Raw genomic sequence first — 20756 nt, 5'->3', positions numbered from 1 at the left:
AACTGAAAAGCCACAGCACGCCTCGTAATACAACTGCAGTTTAACTTAACAATGTTTGCCCATGGACCTAGAAACTCATGATGGCTACTATGCTCTGCCTCACAGTATTGCTCCTGAATATGAGTTGCTGGAAACCACGGGGGAGTGCTGTTCTTATGTTCAAGTCTTCTAAAGACATAGCTGCCTCATACTAGGAAGTCTCTCTTACCTCGGATAAACCACAGTACAGTGGTACCTCGGGTTCAGAACTTAATTCGTTCTGGAGGTCTGTTCTTAACCTGAAACTGTTCTTAACCTGAGGTACCACTTTAGTGGGACCTCCAGCTGCTGCTGCTGCGCCACCGAAGCACAATTTCTGTTCTCATCCTGAAGCAAAGTTCTTAACCCGAGGTACTATTTCTCGGTTAGCAAAGTCTGTAACCTGAAGCGTCTGTAACCCGAGGTACCACTGTAAAGGTGGTCACAGTAGCTGTGAATCTGTCACCACTCTGACAATGCAAAGGCAAAGTAAGAGAAGACAAAACCAGATGTGATCAAATAGATATGATAGATTTGTTTGTTTGTATTTATGTAAGCCCAAGGTTAGGGGCGCCTTGTTTTGATTTCACGTAAGCCACTCTGGAAGCCTGTTAGGCTGAAGAGAGGGGTACAAATATTCTGAATAAATAAATGTGATGGGGAGTTGAGGACCGACATTCCTAATTTACTGGACATTTTCCTCGTCAGCTAAATTAACATATTTGACAGAGTCTGTACTAGTTATGGCCTATAGAGAAAACAGCCTCAGACAAACCACAACTGATAACAAATGAAGTTTTTGACTAACTTCAAAAAAATAACAACTGCGCAGGGCTACAGACATACCCTCAGTTACACCTCCAGAGGTTGCTGCTGTTGGCTTATGAGATGCAGGTTTGTTGGCCAACAGTGCTGGTGGAATATCAGCTGCACCATCAACCGTCAACACAGCACATTCTGGACGACGGGGTGGAGGCACTTCCCGAAGCTTCTTCACAGAAATGCGTATTCTTTTCTTGGTGCAAGCAGCAGGCTTGCTGTCAGTGGACACAGCTGTCCGAGGGTCAATGGGCTTCTTTTTCATGGGGAAGCTGGTGGTGCGGATGAGAATGTCACCAGCAGTGAGGCTATCAGAATAACTCTTGTTCACACCAGACGTCTCTTCCACTTCCATTAACAGCTCACGGCACAGGCGTCAGTTTCTATGAAACAAAACACAAGATGACCCACAATTTCACACATAGCAAATGGAGAAAAGGGGAACACAGGTGCAAGGATTAGGATATCAATCACTTATTGCTGTGATTATGACAAAATTAAAGGTAAAGGACCTTTGGAAAATTAAGTCCAGTCAAAAGGGACTATGGGCTGCGGCACTCATCTCACTTCAGGCCAAGAGAGCCAGTGTTTGTCCAGCATGACTAAACTGCTTCTAGCGCAACGGAACACCGTGACATTTTATGTACATTTTATGACAAAATGTACAAGATGCTCAAAAGATAACCCCCTTCACCCATTTAAACAAAGGGGTACTGCATGCCATCCTCGTGTGCCAAGGGAGGTTTTGTTTACAGATGATCTGAGAAGAAAAACATGCACAGTAGGCAACTGTTAAGTCTATCTGAAATGACATCCTACAGAGAAGAAACTAAACTGTGATCCAACCAACTTGTATAGAGGGATCGTAAGGCTCTTGTTCACAGAGACAGAATTCCCTCTCTGCCATATCCCTATACGGCAAAGATTGCAGAGTTAACAGAGATCCTGAAATGGGATGTGGATAGAGGTGCAAGAGTCTTATGTTCCTCTACTTCTACATGGGTTACGACAATTTCAGATGGCTTCACAGAGGGCAATAATTACTTCCAAGTTCCTTGGGGAAGGAAGACATGGTACTCGTCTATAAAGGCACTCAACCCCTTGAACCACAAGGAAAATGTCATCTCCCCAAGATGAACACAAAGGGTCCGAGGCATGCAAACACTTTAGAATTAAAGAACTGTTCTAGGCTTCACCGGACCTAGGTCTGTCAAATGCAAAATTCTGTTTCTGCCTGCCCACACTGCCGTAAATCCAGTGCTGGCTGTATCCAGAGGTATGCCATCTGAAAGTTCGCTTATTTTGTTTGTTCGACTGTCAAATGTACACTTGAAGGAGCATCTCCACCCCCCATTGTCCAGCCCAGACACTGAGGTCCAGCTCCGAGGGCCTTCACTGCGAGAAGTGAAGCTACCAAGAACCAGGGCCCATCCTGTGGAACACTCTCCCATCAGATGTCAAGGAAATAAGTAACTATCTGATTTTTAGAAGGCATCTGAAAGCAGCCCTGTTTAAAAAGGTAAAGGGACCCCTGACTGTCGAGAACCAGCTCGACATCAGTAAGAAAATCAGTCTCACACCAAGATGACTTGAAGAAAAAGCTTTGGCTTTTGCCGTGCAATGTTTATTGTGCGCAGTGAAAATAATTCATCCTTTCTCCTCCAGCACAGCGTTTGTTCTGCCCCTGGCACTCAAAAGTAACAATCAAAAGGAATGCAACCTTGCTCTTGCCCGCAGACAAAGATAGTACTATGCTACGTGAGCCAATCATTTAGTCTAGCATGAGGTGTTCACGTGCTCATCAAGCTCTTAACAATATCTCGTGCTGTAAAATCACTCTGCAATAATAAAAACTCTGCTCATGCTCTTATGTACAAGCAATCATTTTCCCACATGACCATTAGGTGCAGTCATGACCGACTCTGGGGTTGCGGCGCTCATCTCGCTTTATTGGCCGAGGGAGCCGGCGTACAGCTTCCGGGTCATGTGGCCAGCATGACTAAGCCGCTTCTGGCGAACCAGAGCAGCACACGGAAACGCCGTTTACCTTCCCACCAGAGCAGTACCTATTTATCTATTTGCACTTTTGTGCTTTCGAACTGCTAGGTTGGCAGGAGCTGGGACCGAACAATGGGAGCTCACCCCGTCGCAGGGATTCGAACCGCTGACCTTCTGATCGGCAAGTCTTAGGCTCTGTGGTTTAACCCACAGCACCACCCGCGGCCCTGTTTAGGGAAGTTTTTAATGTTTGATGCTTTATTATGCTTTGATATTTGTCCGAAGCTGCCCAGGGTGGCTGGGTACAAATAATAAGATGATGATAAGCGGGTTGGTGTGGGGGATTCCCTGGTCTTGAATGGGGTAACTGTGCCCCTGAAGGACCAGGTGCGCAGCCTGGGAGTCATTTTGGACTCACAGCTATCCATGGAGGCGCAGGTTAACTCTGTGTCTAGGGCAGCTGTCTACCAGCTCCACCTGGTACGCAGGCTAAGACCCTACCTGCCCGCGAACTGTCTCGCCAGAGTGGTGCATGCTCTAGTTATCTCACGCTTGGACTACTGCAACGCGCTCTACGTGGGGCTACCTTTGAAGGTGACCCGGAAACTGCAATTAATCCAGAATCCGGCAGCTAGACTGGTGACTGGGAGTGGCCGCCGGGACCACATAACACCGGTTCTAAGAGATCTGCATTGGCTCCCAGTACGTTTCCGAGCACAATTCAAAGTGTTGGTGCTGACCTTTAAAGCTCTAAACAGCCTCGGTCCTGTATACCTGAAGGAGCGTCTCCACCCCCAGCGTTCAGCCCGGACACTGAGATCCAGCGCCGAGGGTCTTCTGGCGGTTCCCTCATTGCGAGAAGTGAGGCTACAGGGAACCAGACAGAGGGCCTTCTCGGTAGTGGCGCCCGCCCTGTGGAAAGCCCTCCCACCAGATGTCAAAGAGATAAATAATTACCTGACATTCAGAAGACATCTTAAGGCAGCCCTGTTCAGGGAAGTTTTTAATATGTAACGCTGTACTGTTTTTAACACTTGATTGGGAGCCGCCCAGAGTGGCTGCGGAAACTCAGCCAGATGGGCGGGGTATAAATAATAAATTATTATTATTATTATTATGATTCAGGGCTTTTTTCCCCCAGCCAGAACTCGCTGGAACTTCGTTCCGGACGGCCTGTCAGGTGTGTGCTGTTGCCTTTCTAAGAGAAAAAGAAGGAGGTGTTCAATGGTGAGTTCTGGCCCCTCATTTTCTAGAAAAAAATAGATTATAGATTTGCACACTGCCCCTTCACCCGAGGATCACAGGGAAAGTCAGCTTGCAGTCACAGTATTTTAATATTCTTTTGGAAGCCGCCCAGAGTGGCTGGGGAAACCCAGCCAGATGGGCGGGGTATAAATAAATTATTATTATTATTATTATTATTATATTATTATTATTATTATTACGGTATAACAGCACAAAGAAGCACACAAAGAACACAAAACAATAACCTCCCCCCCCCCCGGTGCCCCATTTATACTACATTTATTTAGAATCGGGTGCAGGGAAAGAGGTGGCGAAGGGGGGTCCCCCCCCTCAAAGCTCTGCCTCTCTGGAGCTCACCTTCCATCCTCCTCCCCCCCCCCAGAAGACCCCCCTCCCTTTCCCTTCCTCCCTCCTCACAGCCACCCACCGGGAAGCACCGCCTGTTGCCATGGTAACAGCAGCCCCGCCAACCGGGGCTCCCGCCGCTCCCAAACGGACACATTCAGCCCAGCCCCTTCCTGCGCCTTCAAAACAAATCAGAAAGCCGGACGCTAAGCGCGCGTGCGCCGCTTATTTTAAAAGGAGAAGGGAAAGCACGCATGCGCACAACCCACGCCCGTCATCCGCACGCGGGCGCCTCCCTCTCGCGCCTCTTTCCCCGCCCGACCGCGCTTGGTCTGTGCCACGGGAAGAAGTGTTCCGGGTAGAAACTAACCCCACTGCGCAAGCGGCCCCACCCTCCCAAACTCTCTCTCATTATCGCGCCTAACCTGCTGAAGCCCTCAGGCCCCGCCCGCTCTCTCGAGTTTGTCAGGCTCGCGTCGCTGGGGTAGGACTTGGGTGTGTGTGGAGGGGGGGGGGACTGTCTAAAGGGGAGGGCGCCGGGGACCCTTTAGGGCGACGCACCCCGCGCGGCAGATGGAAGGTAAAGCTATCCTAGAGTCCGCCGGCGCTGATTCGTCTCCAGCACGAGGGTAATGTAAGATGGGGCGAAGGAGCATTGGGGAGCCCGGGGAGGGGAGACGGTGCTTGCGGTAAGCGCAGGCTGTGGGGGGAGATGAGTTTGTGGGGAAAGGAAGGGCGTGGGAGACCCTAGGGCCCTAGGCGCTGAACAGGGTTGCCATCTTCTTCAATCAGGACTGCGCCTGTGCCTTTAATAGCGGCTTCCCCAAGGTAAATCTGCAAGGTGGAGCGTCTCTTAACAGGGAGAGGAAATCCCGCGCGAGAGCTCTGGTTGCATGGATTTCCAAAGCAACCCGGGGCAGGGTTCTTCTTAGGGGCGTAGTTGGACCCAGGGGTAGGTGGCAGCCCTGGGGTGAAAGGGAGAGGGAGAAAGAAGCCAGGAGGGGGCGCCTATGGGTTCCCTGCTTATGAGTTCCCTGCTGACTTCCAGCGCTGCTCCTCTAAGGAGGAGGGAAGGTTGGAAGCATGACCTTGGCTGGCTCAAAAACTGACTCTACATGCCCTTCACTTTGGGGAGGGAGCTAAGCAGCCGTGGGGTCGGGGGCTTGCACCTGGGAAGCCTGAACTCAAATCCCACCTTGGGTACGCTGCATATCTCTGTATTTCAAAGCCTCTGCCTTAAAAATAAAGTCAAACATGATATCACTGATTCAGACAATTATGGGTGAAAAATGTGTACCTGCTGCCATATCATAGCTGTGGTTATGGAGTGTGTGGTGTTGCACATGTGTATTACATTTTTTACATGTAAAGGGAACCCCCCCCCCAACTTGTGAAAGAACCCATACAGGGCTGCCAAAGATAAACTTGATAAAGATGATAAGCATTCCCATTTATTTGGCACTTTAAAAATGTATCAATATTTATTTGATATTTCACCTTTTTTCATCATGGAACTTAAGGCAGTATGCATGTGGTTCCCAGGTAGTTACTCATCCAAGCCCGATCCTGCTTTGCTTCAGGAAGGTGGTGGCCTCACATGCCTTGAGGCCACACCCTGAGACCTGACTGACAATTGCTGTCCCACAATTGCACATACTTTTCTTTCTGTGCATAACCGTATATTACAGCAGAGTTCTCCCATCGTATTTCTTAGTTCATTTGGGGTATTTATATTCAATATTTGTATACTGCCTTCCATATATAATAACCAAATTGTGTACAAGAGGATTACAAAATTTGGAATAAAACAGCAGTTGCTAGGTGGGTAGTTAAAATAATTCAAATGGTATTAGTAGCCAGCAAAGGCTTCCAAGAACATATATTCCCCCCAAAAAATGAACAAGATTTAGGCTGCTGTGTATTACGTTTCAGGCATAAACATTTCTGAATGATTGTTGATGTATACATCTTGTGTTCACATTAGGTGGCAGTTATCTGAGCGCTAAAATATGGCTGGACAAATATCAGAATCTGATCAGATCAAGCAGGTAAATGCTGTAGCTCCAAAGGGTGCTTTTGAAATGTCGGTGTACCTAACACTTTGGCAATTTGTGTGGTTTTAATAGCTGTATGTAATAATGTATTTATCAGCACAGAGCTGATGCTCATTATATGCTATGTTAAGTTCATTTCCCTCGGATGCATGTTGCCCCTGCCTACCCCTTGTGTGCTAATTCTTCAAATAAAGCAGGAGTGAGGAACCTTTTGGGCTCCACAGGCCAGGTCTTTATCAGGATCGGCCTGTCAGACCAAATTTGGCAGGTGACTACCCAACTGTCAGTCACATGATATCATTATGCCAGCAAATGAATGACAGGTAAACAGCCCTTGTACACCTGTCAGAATCCCTTGCACCTACTGCTGCTGTAGGGAAAGTGGGAATTAAGTTCTGGTGCTTTGCCAAGTAGCAGAAGGCGTTTGGGAACCCTGCTGGCTTCCTTTTCTACCTTATAAAGTGGGGACAAGACCAGACGCTTTCTCTCTCCCCTGTTGGGAGACAAGAGGGATAGCTCTACCCTGTGGAGGAAGGGAAAGAAAGGCTTTTCCAAGTCTTGCTCCTTCCTCCATTACGTTCCCCAATATCAGGGACTTGAAGCAGGAGGGGGCAGATGGGGAAAAGGCTTTGCGAGCCTCCCCCTCTTCCCACTTTTAAGTTTCCAGCATTGGGGACTTGAAGGATTAGATGAGGAGACTTGTAAAGGCTTTTCCAAATCTCCCCCTTCCTTCTCTGTGTCCAGTGTCAGGAACATAATGGAAAAGGGAGGAGACTTGAAAAAAGCTTTAAGATGGCCTTTTAGCAAATAGTAGCTTATGAGCTGTCTTAATGCCTCTGCCAAAAGCCTTTTTGCCAAAAGCCATCTCCCATGCATGAGCTGCTACAAAAGGAGCTTTTGCACAGGGCTTGAATCACCATTTAGCTGATGAGTAGGGATTAAATCCTTCTGCCTTGGCTGTGCAAACCTGTTCCTTGCCAAAAATACTATCAAGCAGCCAATGCAGGATTAAACCTGGTTCTCACACTCATCAGCTGATGTCAACAGTGATGTCAGCTAATGGGCAAATGTATATGGTGTAAAGAAAATGGCATCCCAGGCCACGATTGGCCCACAGACAGAGATTCCCCACCCCTAAAATAAAGGATCTGCCTAGTTCTGAAGATCTCTCTTGATTTATTAACAGTTCAAGGAATTTCTTGGGACATATAACAAATTGACAGAAACCTGCTTCCTGGATTGTGTGAAAGATTTCACCAGCCGAGAAGTCAAGCCAGAAGAGGTATGCAACTATTCTATGCCCTTTGGACCTGGTAGAACTTCAGTGTAAATTTAATCAAGAAAGCTAGCTAAACCAAACATTTCAAAAGAGATGTAGCTCTTCTGTTCGTGTGGCTCTCAGGTCAGATATTAATTGGATTGAATAACAATAAAAGGGCTCTGCTGGATCAGTCCAAGGGTACATGATATTCACTCACACAGCTCCCTTATTTGTTAAATGCTAGAGTGAATGACAAAATGATTCAAAAGATTGAAGCCCTACAAAATTGTTAATGGCACATTGTCATCAAACACTGGAAGGCAAAGAAAGCACTGAACGACAGAGACAGATAAACGTTATGTATTTCCCTAATGTGGGTTTGTTTCGAAACTGAGTCAATGTTGTGTTAAAATTCCAGCTCAGTGGTAAACTAAAAAGGGGAGCTTTGGCAAAGTGGTACATATTTGTGTTCAGTTTTCCCATTTTCCCAGAGAAGCAGTGTATTTAACCCTCAAAGTTTATTATACATTTTCATTATGTTATTAGTATGTCTTAAAACTGCCATGGGAAGATAACTTCATATAGGGTAAGGTTCAAATGTGAAAACGCAAATGATTTCCATGTTCAAATTACTGAATTTTTTTTAAAATGTGAGTGACTACAGGGTTCTTCCCATCTCTCCCTTCTTGATATAGATGACTTGCTCAGAGCACTGCTTACAGAAGTATTTAAAAATGACCCAGAGGATATCTATGAGGTTTCAGGAGTACCACATTCAGCAGAATGAAGCGCTGGCTGCCAAAGCAGGACTTCTTGGCCAGCCTCGCTAAAAGGCAGGGGCTGCCTTTGTGAAGGAGTGCCAACGTTGATTGCATTGCACAAAAGGTGCATTGGTCCCCACCGCTGCTGCGGCAACATCCACCAGCTCGGAACAGAAGAGCTCAGGAAACAACTGAACTGTGGAAACCACCAGGCGCTGCAGTTGGGGTTGGCAGTGGCTGCAGAGCTGATGGAGTCTGTTCCGAGATTGTCTTCTATTGTGCATTGAAATAATGTTGATACCACCTTTTTTCTGGAGGCTTACAGATTTGCTTCTGACCGTCACTAGGTTAAAGATGGGGAGGGAACAACTACATTTTAGTTTTTGTTGTTTCTTAATGACTTAATTTTTAATACACAAGCGTGCTGTCCAAAAATTATATCCCAAAGTGTCTAAAGCAAGGTTTATTTTTTATTTAATCAAAGTAAAATAAATTGAAATTACTGTTTTCACCGAGAGTCTTTGGAAATGAAGTATCATAGGTTGCCATAAGGTCCTGCCTTAAGAGTAGCCCCTTGTGCGACGCCACATTCTCATTCAACGGTAGGATCCTGGTCACTCAGGGCTGTCTCAAGCCGCTAGCAGAGAGGGGGGGGAACATGTCAATGGCATGGGTACTTATGTACTTAAACTTTTGAGTTCCGAAACTTTTAAAATGTTCTTATTTCCCTCCCAAGGACAGATTTATGTCCTTCAATTATTATCTTTCTTCTCACCTTTGCAGCCCAAGGTGTTGGTACCCTTTGTCTTTTAGCTTATGGGTAATGGTGGACCACTCACAGTAGACTAATGGAAGCAATATACTTGGATTTAAGCAAGAAGTTCAACATGGACAACATTCTAATTTATTTAAAGTCGTGGCAGTGTGGGCCCAGTGAATGACTTGGGAACATCGGAAGCTGCAGCACTGCTGAAACTAAGCAAGTGTGCACCTGCTTAACACCTCAAAAGAGTAGGATTTTAATATTAAAAAATAAGTAAATTGCAGTGCAAAGTATGGGGCAAAGTTCAGTTCTGAATCGCACAATACAGTGGTACCTTGGTTTACGAACTTAATCCATTCTGGAAGTCTGTTCTTAAACCAAATCCGTTCTTAAACTAAGGCACACTTTCCCTAATGAGGCCTCCTGCTGCCGGTGTCCTTCCACCGTTTGGATTCCGCTCTTAGACAGAGATAAAAGTTCGCAAACCGGGACACTACTTCTGGTTTTGTGGAGTTCATAAACCGAATAGTTCGTAAACAAGGCTGTTCTTAAACCAAGGTACCACTGTACTAGTTTTAGCACACAATGCCCTAAAACAGCATTTTTAAACACTTTTGCCACAGTGCAGAGAATGGTAAGTCGCATTGCATTTCTCCCCAAGCTGAGCCAAGGCCTTGCTACTGGGCATGAGTTCCTTCCTGCCAAATTCTTTTTTTAAATAAAAAATAATAAAGCTGAGCCTTTAATTAGCTGCCTGCCTGTGGTAATAATTAAACAAGTCGCAGCATGGCAACGTACAGAAATCTCAAGGTTCTGTACAAGCCACGAATGGCAAATTCTCTTATGTCTGAACACCATTCTGGTTAGACAGTGCCTCCTGTACAACATTCACCTGCGTTTCCAAAGTGAACAAAGTCTACCTACTTGCACTGCGTATGGAATGTTGTGCAGAAGCATCTCAAATATATGGGGGGGTAGAGTGTGCTTCAAGACGTACATTAGCTGGTTTGGATGTGTGCACACGGCAATGGCATTGGCAAGGTGTTCGATGCTCTTGTTGTGTTCTCCTGTAATTGATTCAGACTCCTAAAACTCAGGTATTTGTGATCCTTGGAACTACAGTAAGCATTTGCACTCCATGTACCATCAACCTCTTAGTGCTCCCACAAGCTCAGCTACTAATTGTAGCTATCTGAACCTCTCAAATACTCTGAGGCACAAGACGCTGCAGCCCACCCTCCTCTGCTCCCTTCATCCACCCCATCTACTATGGGACAAAAACATATTCCCACATAGGGTTGCCGTGTTTCAAAAACTGAAAATCCGGACACAAAAGATGTTGAGCTTAGACACATTTAAGTGATTAAGTGATGCTGTTTGTGGGGGCCGAATCCCGGCTATGTCCGGGAAATTCCGGAGGTATGGCTGCCCTATTCCTACATATTGTAGCAGGTGAAAGGATCAGTGGAAGGAAAAAGCACCCTCTTTTTGCTCAGGGTTTTTAAAAATTGCACCAATTTCAGTAAAGGCTTTACTCCAAGTATCAGTAACTGGATGCAACCCACAAGTGGCAGAGGTCATCGGAAATCAATATTGTCCCAAACTATGTATTATGTGCAGTTGGAGTCTGCCCTTCACCAAGCAGTCCCAGAATGGATTACATAAATGCAACAAATAAAGGCATTGTCTTTTCTGTAATTCGGAGCTACTTCTGAAGGGAAATGTCAATTCTCTCAGTTGTGATTTCATGTGCATTTAAATTCTTTATTCTGTACTGTCAAGCCTTGAGGGGAAACCAGTGACATCGTAGCAGATCTACCGTATTTTGCTCAGTATTCAGGAACAGAAACTTTCAATTCAGCTTTGTATGGTTAACACAAGATGCCTTTCGCAAACAGCAACAGCAGACAGCTATGAATTTGCCTGAAGTGCGTTAAAAAGATCATGAGGCTCATCTGTGCTAATGGTCTAAACCACTGAGCTTCTAGGGCTTGCTGATTAGAAGGTCAGCAGTTCAAATACCTGCGACGGGGTGAGCTCCTGTTGTGCTGTCCCAGCTTCTGCCAACCTAACAGTTTGAGAGCACACCAGTGCAACTAGATAAATAGGTGCCGCTGTGGCAGGAAGGTAAACAGTGTTTCCATGCACTCTGGCACCTGTCACGGTGTCCCATTGCGCCAGAAGCAGTTTAGTCATGTTGGCCACATGACCTGGAAAGCTGTCTGCGGACAAACGCCGGCTCCCTCGGCCTGAAACAAGATGCACAGCACCCCACAGTCGCCTTTGACTGGACCTAACCATCCAGAGGTCCTTTACCTTTACCTTTTTTTTACTACTGCCCACCTAAGTGGCAATAGAAATGGATAATTTTCAGGCAATTTATAGTCTCTCTGTGTGTCTACACATATATGCATATTCCACAAAAGCCAGTTCCTCTTGTCCTTACCTCTTGCCAGCCACTCCTGTCCCAACTGTATCTCTTCCAGAAAGAACTCTTGTAGCTTTGCAGTATCTTTCATCTCACATAACTAAGGGTATCACAAACATATTTTCAGCTTAACAAAAAGGAGCATTGGCTAATCAGTTTGAGGGCTAATGAGAATGAAGGGTGTAATGTAAAACAAAACAAAAATGTCTTTTTCTAAGATTAAGCGTTAAGTGCTGGGAATCATTTCTGCAGAAGCCCTTATTTTTCTAAGTACGTAAACCCACTGAGTGTAACAGGGCTTCAGTCTTGGAAGACTCCATGTGCAGCAGCATGTAAACAGCCTATGCAGTTGCAGAACTATTTCCAGATTATTCAACCAATATTTCAACATTCAGCAAAATTAATATCATTATCTGAAACTGTCATATGAAACTGAAATATCTACAGGACCAGCCACCATTACAGAAGCACTTGCCATGTATTTGTGACGTGGCCTTCAAAGATTAATACAATCCCCACCCCTGACTTAGAGAATGGGTCAGAATTGGAATTTTTAAAAGCTGTGTAAGACTTTCATTCTTAGCTGAAGGATCACAACTAATATGCATGTTCATTACTTGCATGTCATTGTCAACAAAAACTACAGTGCAAGCCTATGCAGTCTAATCAGAAGTAAAACCCTCCCTTAATTCAGGGAGACTTATTCCTAGGTGTGCAGCCTTAATGTATTTCATAGATCTAAGGGGAATCGATTCCAACCCCCTGCAATGCAGGAATATTTTGCCCACCCCATAACCTTGAGATCACAAGTCTCATGCTTTACTGACTGAACTATCTTTACCCAGACGTTCTATTACATTTCTATTCCAATACTGTTCCCCAAAATCTGGCTGTTTCTGAAAAATTGCTATAGAAATTATGAAAATTGACAAAATGATTCAGACTTCAAATTATCTGCAGTCAAATACAGCGTGTCTAAAAATCCTCTACCCCAATTTTCCATTCCCTACCATATTATCGAACCACAAAGCCTATCACTTTATTAAAAAAATTAAATGCAAAAAGATTCCCAAGGATCTGCTAAGATTCTGCAAAATAAATCCTGTAGCTACTGGGTGCTATTGTCATATTGAAAATAAAAATGACAGTATACTTTTTATAAAATGGGTTCCCATCCTGTGGCTGGTGGAATTATTTTGATCATACTAGAGTCCAATTTTCACAAGCAATTTTTGTTTTTCAAAAATTAAACTTTTTGAGAGATGGGGGGGGCGTGTCTGAGAGTGCCGTGGTGCCATGTCGGGGAAACCAAACATGTCGGGGAAACCAAACATAATTTTTCACCTTTGCATCCTGCTTTTTTGCCTTTTCACACTCTTTTCTTCTTTCTGTAAGAGTAACATGGAATAGTCAGTATCCACAATTAACAGCCCGGAGCTGTGACATGTTTAAACTCAACTAGCATCATTGCGGCTGCCTGCCTGCCAACCATTGCAAACGTTAAAGCTGATGGGTGCAATTCTGCAGTGCTGATAACCTTCTAGGACAATTATGTGTGCCTTCACTGTAGCATACTGCTGACCAACAAAGCAAAGCAAAGCAAACACTCCCCTTGCTTTACAACCACAGAAAGGCGAACATGGTGATTAGATTAATATGCAAGTCATAGAATGCACCCTTGCATGCCAAATATCCTGGGATCTCCAGGTATATCGTGAAAAGACTCTTGCCTGAAACCCTTGAACAGTGGTTCTCAACGTGCATGGCAGGAGAGCGTGGCCAGTGTGGCAGGAAGATCCAAGGACACTTGAAACCGTTAAACATTTCAGTGTATTGAAATAAAAAAATTAAGGTCTTATACAGTGGACACTCAGGTTGCGAACGTGATCCGTGCAGGAGGCACATTCGCAATCCGCAGTGTTCGTAACCCGCAGCGCTGCTTCTGCGCATGTGCCGAAACCCGGAACAGTAACCTGTTCCGGTACTTCTGGGTTTCGGCGCGTCCATAACCCGAAAATGCACAACCTGAAGCATCCGTAACCCGAGGTATGACATAATAATAATAATAATAATAATAATAATAATAATAAATGTTCATAAATGTTCCAACCAAGCACATACATAGATGTGTGGACCAAATGTCTGGAGCAGCACAGGAGGACCACCCTGAAACCTACCACCCATATGGGGAAAGGAGTATGCCTTCCACCTCAAATTCCTTGGAGGAAAAGATGTGCTAGGAAATGGAGTCGTAGGACTACCTCGCAGGGAGGGTTTCCCCCCCCCAAAAAAAGTGTTGATTAAGACCAGGCATAGGCAACCTCGGCCCTCCAGATGTTTTTGGCCTACAACTCCCATGATCCCTAGCTAACAGGGCCAGTGGCCAGGGATGATGGGAACTGTAGTCCCAAAACACCTGGAGGGCCCAGGTTGCCTACGCCTGATTAAGACGGTTGCCTAAACGGGCCAGGAAGGGTATCTGCGTAAGGCCCAACGCCTTCGCAAGCCTAATTCTCTCCCGAGGCCTCTGGACTACAACTCCCACCCTCCTCCTCCGCTGGCCACGCCGGCTGGGGCTGATGGGAGTTGTAGTCCGGCAGCCTCCTGGCCGGGGATGGGCCTAGTTCCCGGCGGCGGCTCCTCCTCCTCCTCCCTCTTTCCCCTGAGGCGAAGGCGAGGCCTCCGCCGCCACTCACTCTCCCTCAGCCTCCGCTTGAAGTCGGGCGCGCTGCGGCGCCGGTGGTCGAAGTAGAGGCAGTAGCCCAGCACGGCCAGGCCGCAGGCGCCCGCCACCAGCCACGGCAGCGCCCGCCACGCCCAGCGCTCCATGGCCGCCCAGGCGCCCGTTGCCGACCGCAGGGGAGAGAGGGAAGGAGGGAGGCGAGGCGGCGGCGGCGGCGGCGCGTCTCTCTCTTCTTCTCTCACACAATTAAGTCTCCTCAGTGGCTTTAAGGCGCTGCGAACCGCTTCGAGGTTTCCCCTTAAATATAGAAAGCGGTTGGTATAGAAAGGAAAGATGAATAATGGTAACAGCCTTGGGTGATTGATTGATTGATTGATTGATCGGCATTTATGTCCCACCTTCCCTCCAGTCCTGCCCCATTTTACCTTCACAACAACCCTGAGGAAGGTCAGGCTGAGAAATTGACTCGCCCAAGGGGGCTAAGGGGGGATTTTAAAACTGCACAGGCTCCTCTTTGTGAAAAATACACTCTTGTTTTCCCTTTCAGGAGTTTTATTAATTATGGCATTCATAACCCAGTGGCGTAGCGTGGGTTGTCAGCACCCGGGGCAAGGCAAGTAATTTGCGCCCCCAACCCGTGGATTTTAGCACTCGAGTGCGAGCGTGCGCCCCCCAGATGTTGCGCCCGGCCCCCCTGCACCCCCCCACACTACGCCACTGGGGCTGGGGGCGAGCGAAGGAGCCAAGGATCCCCCCCAAAGGCTCAGCAGGAATTTATTAAATTTATTATTTGCGGAGCCCCCTCCCCTCGGGCGCCTCCCCGCCCCCTCCTCTCCTTGGGCTGTAGGTGGAGCTCCAGATCCGCCCCCCCCCAGATGTTGCGCCCGGTGCGGCCGGCACCCCTGGCACCCCCCACGCTACGCCACTGTCATAACCTACCTACCCCCCCCATCTGAGCTCAAGGAACTTCACTTAATTTCCCACAACAACCCTGTGAGGCATGGCCAGATTTAGGTCTGATGAGGCCCTAAGCTACTGAAGGTAATGGGGCCCGCTATATGTCCAGCTGTCCTCTGTCAACAAGAAATTGTCGCATTTCTTTGTGTTGAATATATGCTATATGGTCATTTATGGACCTAATACAGTGATGGCCGAACTTGGCCCTCCAGCTGTTTTGGGACTACAGCTCCTATCTCCCTGGCTAACAGGGTCAGTGGTCAGGGATGATGGGAATTGTAGTCCTAAAACAGCTGGAGGGCCAAGTTTGGCCATCACTGACCTAATAGGTATGTATCTAAAGCCATTTGCACATGTTGTTCATGCAGAATGTAGGCACCCTATATATAGAAATGAGCAAACCAGTGATATGTTAGGGATCAGGTTAGCAGGCAGGGACCATGACTTACATCATAGGGGCCTACACAACTCAAAACACTGTTGCTGTATGTAGGTTTTATTTTAGTCATACCTCATGTTACGTTTGCTTCATGTTTTTTCAGGTTGCATCCCGTGGCGACCCGGAAGTACCGGAAAGGGTTACTTCCGGGTTTCGCCGCATGCACAGAAATGGTAAAGCATGCTTTGCGCATGTGCACAAGTCTCAAATCACGCTGCGCACCTGCACAGATACGGCGCTTCAGGTTGCGGGATTTTCATGTTGCGAACGGGCCTCCGGAACAGATCCTGTTCGCAACCAGCGGTACCACTGTATTTGTTTTGTACCTTATATTTGGGAAATGTACATCCAGGTTTTTTCCCTTTAATTTTTTTGGGGGCCCCAAGAGAGTAGGGCCCTGAGCTATAGCTTGTTTAGCTTATATGTAAATCCGGCACGAGGTAGGTTAGGCTGTGACTGGCCCCCATAGCCAGTGAGCTTTGTGGGGTAGGATTTGAACCCTGGACTCTCTCCCAGGTCCCAGTACGGCACTCTAGAACCGCTGCACACCACCACTGGCTCTCATGTGGGACACAACTTTGCCCCTTTTGCACCCCACAAATTATTTTTCTGGAGCCACCACTGATTTGACAAACGTTTGGAAGCGGTGCCTGGATTTCTGGCTGGGGGACAGGGAAGGAGGAGAGGAAAGTGTCAGAACAGGAAGGGAAGCAAGTGTATAAAATAGATTTAACATTTTATTTTGCTTTGTGCTTCTGGATGATGGGGGCTTCTGATGGGCTGGTAGGCCCCTGCACCCTTGCCAAAGTAAATGGCAAGGGGCAGAGGCAGTATACCACTGACTACCAGGGGTTGGGTGGGGAGGAGGAAGCACCCACACCACAGGGCTCTCTAGAGACAATCCGGTGCACGAATGGACCGATTCTCAGTTGCACAATCCTTTTAGTCCCAATATAGAATTTTAAGCGCTTTGTGAGTGACAATATAGTATTTAGGCACCGCTGCAGAACCAAACCACTACCTTGCAGAGATGGGGTTGCCAAGAGGGACACCTTTGCTCCATGAAGTTCAAAGCGGCTTCGTCTTTATCCCTTATGAACCTGGCAAAGTCAAAAGAGCAAGCATTTCACTCTCTTTTGCCCTCGTGTTTTCTCTCTCTGGGCTTCCTGGAAGCTTCCAGCTGGAATTAAGCACTTGGAGCCACTCCCCACATTGTGTTTGATGGATGCAGGCTGCTCTCTGGTCTATGCTTCCCTCTCCAATTGTCTATCAGTGACTAAACTGAAGTGGGGATCCTGACCAGATGGGTGCTGTAACCTGCTGGTTCCTGGATCTGGTTATTTGTTGCACAGGCTGTTCCGAGTTGCATTGCACACTCCCCCTAAAGTATCCAAAGTATCCAGTTTAGGAAACATTCTGGATCCCACCTTGTCAAAGGAGTCTCAGGTGGCCTCTGTGACATGAGTGCCTCTTGCCAGCTCTTGCTGCTACACCAGCTACAGCCATTCCTGGACAGAAAAGCTTGGCCAGTTATTCAAGCCCAGGTCGCGTCTCAATTTGACAGCTGTCATGTGCTCTACCTGAATGTGAAAGCAGGGTGCTAACAGGCCGGCAGCCCAGGTACGTTCAACACTAATCCTGAATCATCTGCCATGTCACAGAGACCAATTTAAGGTACAGTGGTACCTCAGGTTACATACACTTCAGGTTACATAAACTTCAGGTTGCAGACTCCGGTAACCCAGAAATAGTGCTTCAGGTTAAAAACTTTGCTTCAAGTTGAGAACAGAAATCGTGCTCCAGCGGTGCAGCAGCAGCAGGTGGCCCCATTAGCTAAAGTGGTGCTTCAGGTTAAGAACAGTTTCAGGTTAAGTACGGACCTCCAGAACGAATTAAGTAATTAACCCGAGATACCACTGTACTGACTTTAATGCAACTTGGGACCCAGCTATGAGCTGTGCATAGTAGTTTTTGTCTGTGCTGAATATTCTGAATTTTAAACCATGTTTTAGTGTGGGCATACTGAGTTTTACTCTTTATATTTTACTTGGCTTGCTATAACCCACCTGAGATGAAGGGCAGGATAAAAATCTTTTAAACAAGGTTTCTGCCCAACACCTTCTCACTCCAACTTAGCCTTCTAACTGCAGACTTGGAAGCCTTAATATGATATCCAGTGTTTTTCCCCTCCTCCATTTTATTTAACACTGATCCTGAAGAGTAGTTTTAAATGATTTTGTAGCGTACTATGGTTTTGGGCTATTCAGCTAGTTTTTCTTAAAAAGCTAGTTTCAGAAGCACAAAATTACAGCATTTAAAAAATATATCTATATAGCTACCCTGCTTTATCTAGTCCCACAACTGGAGCTTTGTTCAACGTCTAATTGTTTTGAGAAGCAAATTTTTGTAGAGTAATACCATCCTATTAAAGCTGTTCACCCAGCTTTGGATAAACTACACACATTAGTAGCGATCCCCAGAGAGGATAAACCTTTTCAGCCTTTTTAGTTGGACTACAACTGTTCAGTTTTACCCAACTTCATTTTCATAATATTTTCACAACAGCTAAGGTCAATCTCTTGTTGAGTGTTCTAATGAACTGCTATAATCCAAAGTGTTCGCCAGCACTTTAAAGCATTTTGCAATTTAAACGCATCTAGCTTGCTCAAGGTATCCGATAAAGGATAAATATTTGAGAACGTGTCTCTGTTTCTTGGCCACTGAAGAACAGGGTATTAATTTTACAACAAAGTAAAATGGTTTTAGGCTCAGATTAATAGTTGCTGAAAGCAATATTAAGCATGATTACATCTGACCAAGTTTTTATCATAATGATAACTTCTTTTATTATTAAAATATATGATCCAAGTTTGCTTCGAAGAATCTTTACAGCACATTATGAAGCCATTATCTATTGTTTGGACATGATGGCAGTTTTACAAAATCAGTTAAAAATAAAATAAAGCCTATGTTTAAAAACATAACCTTTATTAATGCTCTTCATTGAGCTTCATTTGTATCATACATTGAAATAGCTCTGCTTAAGAAAAAGACAGAAAAAGTGCATTTTTACAAGAGTACTTTTTCCTTTAGATCTCTGTGAAAATGGAAGGAACTGGAATCATAAGTTGAGAAACTGATAAAATGGAACCTGCAAGAGACACCAGGCTTTAGCTACATGACCATTTCACTGGAGTCTCTCACTCAAGACCTTCAGGTTTTGTGAACCTTTAATATCCTGACAGTCTAGAGAATCTGAGTTATAACTCTACAGTATATTAACATGGAAAAGGCAGAAAACCCCTTTTCAATGTACAAAGGTGAATTTTAAAAAATTGATTAAAAAATCACTTTATACACAATGTATATGCAAACTGTCTTAAATACATGATTTTGGGAAAGTTATTTACAAACTGTTTTCAGTCTGTGGGACAATCCATAGCCGAAACAGTCATTTTAACTCTTCTCAATTATGCTCATCAACTTTGGCAGATAGAAAACTGATTTCAACAGTACAGCAAATAAGAAAGTGTGACAAAAGCATTGTAAGGGTAACCAAAGATTTGTTCCTCAAAAGCAACAGAAGTACTAGGATTGCCAAAGTTTTCAAGACAGGATAGAGTTTAATCCAGATGCCAGATTATAGTTTTACACTGTGGAAGATTGAACAGACAAAACCACTTCACATACAGGTATGGTACATGAAGCCACCTGTATATGATTTTAAGTGACAGGTATATTTTATTGAAAGAGTGAACCTAACTTAGACTTTTTCTCCCCAATTTTATTAATATTTTTTTAAAAATACATAAAAATACAACATCCAATGTCTGAATAAATATATTTAACAAGTTGCAAGATACCTTATTTTACACAAAAAAATTCAGCTTTAGAAATCTTGTTAAATAACTTCATTGTTATATATTTTATTTTTTGCCTTTTTGTAACAAAATAAAAACTCTGAAATTACATAGAAAAAAAGACAAAATACTTTTGTCAAGGGATAAGATAGTCCACTGAAAACCTATTCACGATTCCACTGTAAACATTAAACATTAAAATATTTGCATAATCGTGTGCTCAAAAATCCTATAAAAAGTGGAAGACTCATTACAACGGTAGTTTCCAGTCAACTACGCTTCCTTTCACAATTTATTTTGTCCAATTTACACCATTAAAATTGGGAACATTGCTGAATACACACTTTGGCAGGTCTGTACAGCAAGTGCTTCTCCAAAAAGAAAAGAAAGGGGGGGAAAAGGGACTCTCACTCAGGATTAAGATACAGCTTGGTGAAAAAAGTGCAGCAATAATTCCATTTTCTGATTAACCTATTTTGATGACTGTTTGGTGCACTTGCTCCTTTAAAAAAAAAAAAAGAATTTCCTAATAGCACTCAAATGCTTCATTGGCTATCCAAGTTTCCAAATTTGATTAAGTGCCCCTTTTCTGTTTTAACCAAAACAAAAAAACAAAAAACAAAAAATAAGCACAAAGACAGAGGTGTCCAAGTGCACCCACAAACCTTCAGTTGCCAATTAGCTTAATTAATATCCACAATAAAGTTTTTTTTAAAATAAAAAAATCCACAATGACAAGATGGAGGGAGGGGTATGAGGAGAAGAGACAGACACAGTCCAGCAGTGGAAGAGTATACAGAATATACTTGGCAATGTCAAACCAGTTGAGTGCTTTCTATGGTATTTCGGGATTTCTGTCCATGGCAGCAACTTGCTGCACAAGGCAGAGGAGACCAGTATCACCTGCATTCAACAGCAAGCACGTTCTGTGGAGGAGAGGAGGACGAAGGACTCATTCCAGTGTCTGAAGAGGCAGAGGACATGGAAGCTCCTGTGTGAGACACTGTTAAAAAAAACAAAAAACAAAAAGCATTAACACACCCTTTTACCAATATACGTAGGTGATCACTGTACTTTTGGTGATCCCCAGGGTCATCCAGTCCAACCCCCTGAAATGCAGGAATC

At 45.1% G+C, this 20756-nt stretch overlaps 4 protein-coding genes and 1 long non-coding RNA gene across 21 annotated transcripts in view; 2 read left to right on the top strand and 3 right to left on the bottom strand.

Moving 5' to 3' along the window:
- The window catches only part of KIAA0586, a 76676-nt gene extending 71921 nt beyond the window's left edge, over positions 1 to 4755 (bottom strand). For 8 of the 10 annotated variants that reach the window (XM_083516869.1, XM_083516874.1, XM_083516871.1 and 5 more), the window contains exons 1-2: positions 4508 to 4721; positions 865 to 1220 (exon numbers count right to left, since the gene is read on the bottom strand). In XM_083516869.1, coding sequence (XP_083372995.1) covers positions 865 to 1192 — 328 coding nt within the window. In that variant the 5' untranslated portion in view covers positions 1193 to 1220; positions 4508 to 4721. Of the gene's footprint in view, positions 1 to 864; positions 1221 to 4507 lie in introns of all 10 variants that reach the window. The other 2 variants (XM_083516876.1, XM_083516875.1) reach the window with 2 other exon arrangements.
- A 197-nt stretch (positions 4756 to 4952) lies between these two features.
- Positions 4953 to 9012, top strand: TIMM9 (translocase of inner mitochondrial membrane 9). Of its 4 annotated transcripts, none has more exons than XM_083458668.1 (4): positions 4953 to 5054; positions 6410 to 6473; positions 7666 to 7761; positions 8436 to 9012. In XM_083458668.1, the coding sequence occupies exons 2-4, from the start codon at positions 6435 to 6437 to the stop codon at positions 8568 to 8570; spliced, it is 270 nt and encodes an 89-aa protein (XP_083314794.1). In that variant the 5' UTR covers positions 4953 to 5054; positions 6410 to 6434; the 3' UTR covers positions 8571 to 9012. The 4 variants fall into 4 exon arrangements, with proteins under 4 accessions (XP_083314794.1, XP_083314797.1, XP_083314795.1 ...); XM_083458671.1 differs by having other exon boundaries at positions 4996 to 5059; XM_083458669.1 differs by having other exon boundaries at positions 5038 to 5114.
- Positions 8950 to 14554, bottom strand: TOMM20L (translocase of outer mitochondrial membrane 20 like). Its single transcript, XM_083520391.1, has 5 exons — positions 14389 to 14554; positions 13037 to 13080; positions 11711 to 11792; positions 10189 to 10331; positions 8950 to 9138 (listed from the first exon to the last, which is right to left on the bottom strand). Exons 1-5 carry the CDS (start codon positions 14519 to 14521, stop codon positions 9094 to 9096), a joined length of 447 nt encoding a protein of 148 aa, XP_083376517.1. The 5' UTR covers positions 14522 to 14554; the 3' UTR covers positions 8950 to 9093.
- Positions 14555 to 14617: 63 nt separating this feature from the next.
- On the top strand, positions 14618 to 20337 carry LOC310686081. Its single transcript, XR_014515710.1, has 2 exons — positions 14618 to 14718; positions 15875 to 20337. It is a non-coding gene; the product is annotated as an uncharacterized lncRNA (long non-coding RNA).
- ARID4A (AT-rich interaction domain 4A) overlaps positions 18739 to 20756 on the bottom strand; it is a 69073-nt gene continuing 67055 nt past the window's right edge. For all 5 annotated transcript variants that reach the window (XM_083517089.1, XM_083517087.1, XM_083517091.1 and 2 more), the window contains one exon: positions 18739 to 20634. In XM_083517089.1, the coding sequence (XP_083373215.1) occupies positions 20531 to 20634 (104 nt within the window). In that variant the 3' untranslated portion in view covers positions 18739 to 20530. The remainder of the gene's footprint in view (positions 20635 to 20756) is intronic.

Source organism: Podarcis liolepis, assembly GCF_965112155.1.
Source record: "Podarcis liolepis genome assembly, chromosome: 1".
NCBI lineage: Eukaryota > Metazoa > Chordata > Lepidosauria > Squamata > Lacertidae > Podarcis > Podarcis liolepis.
Note: the sequence above shows the minus strand (reverse complement) of the source record. Positions and strands in the feature narration are given on the sequence as shown.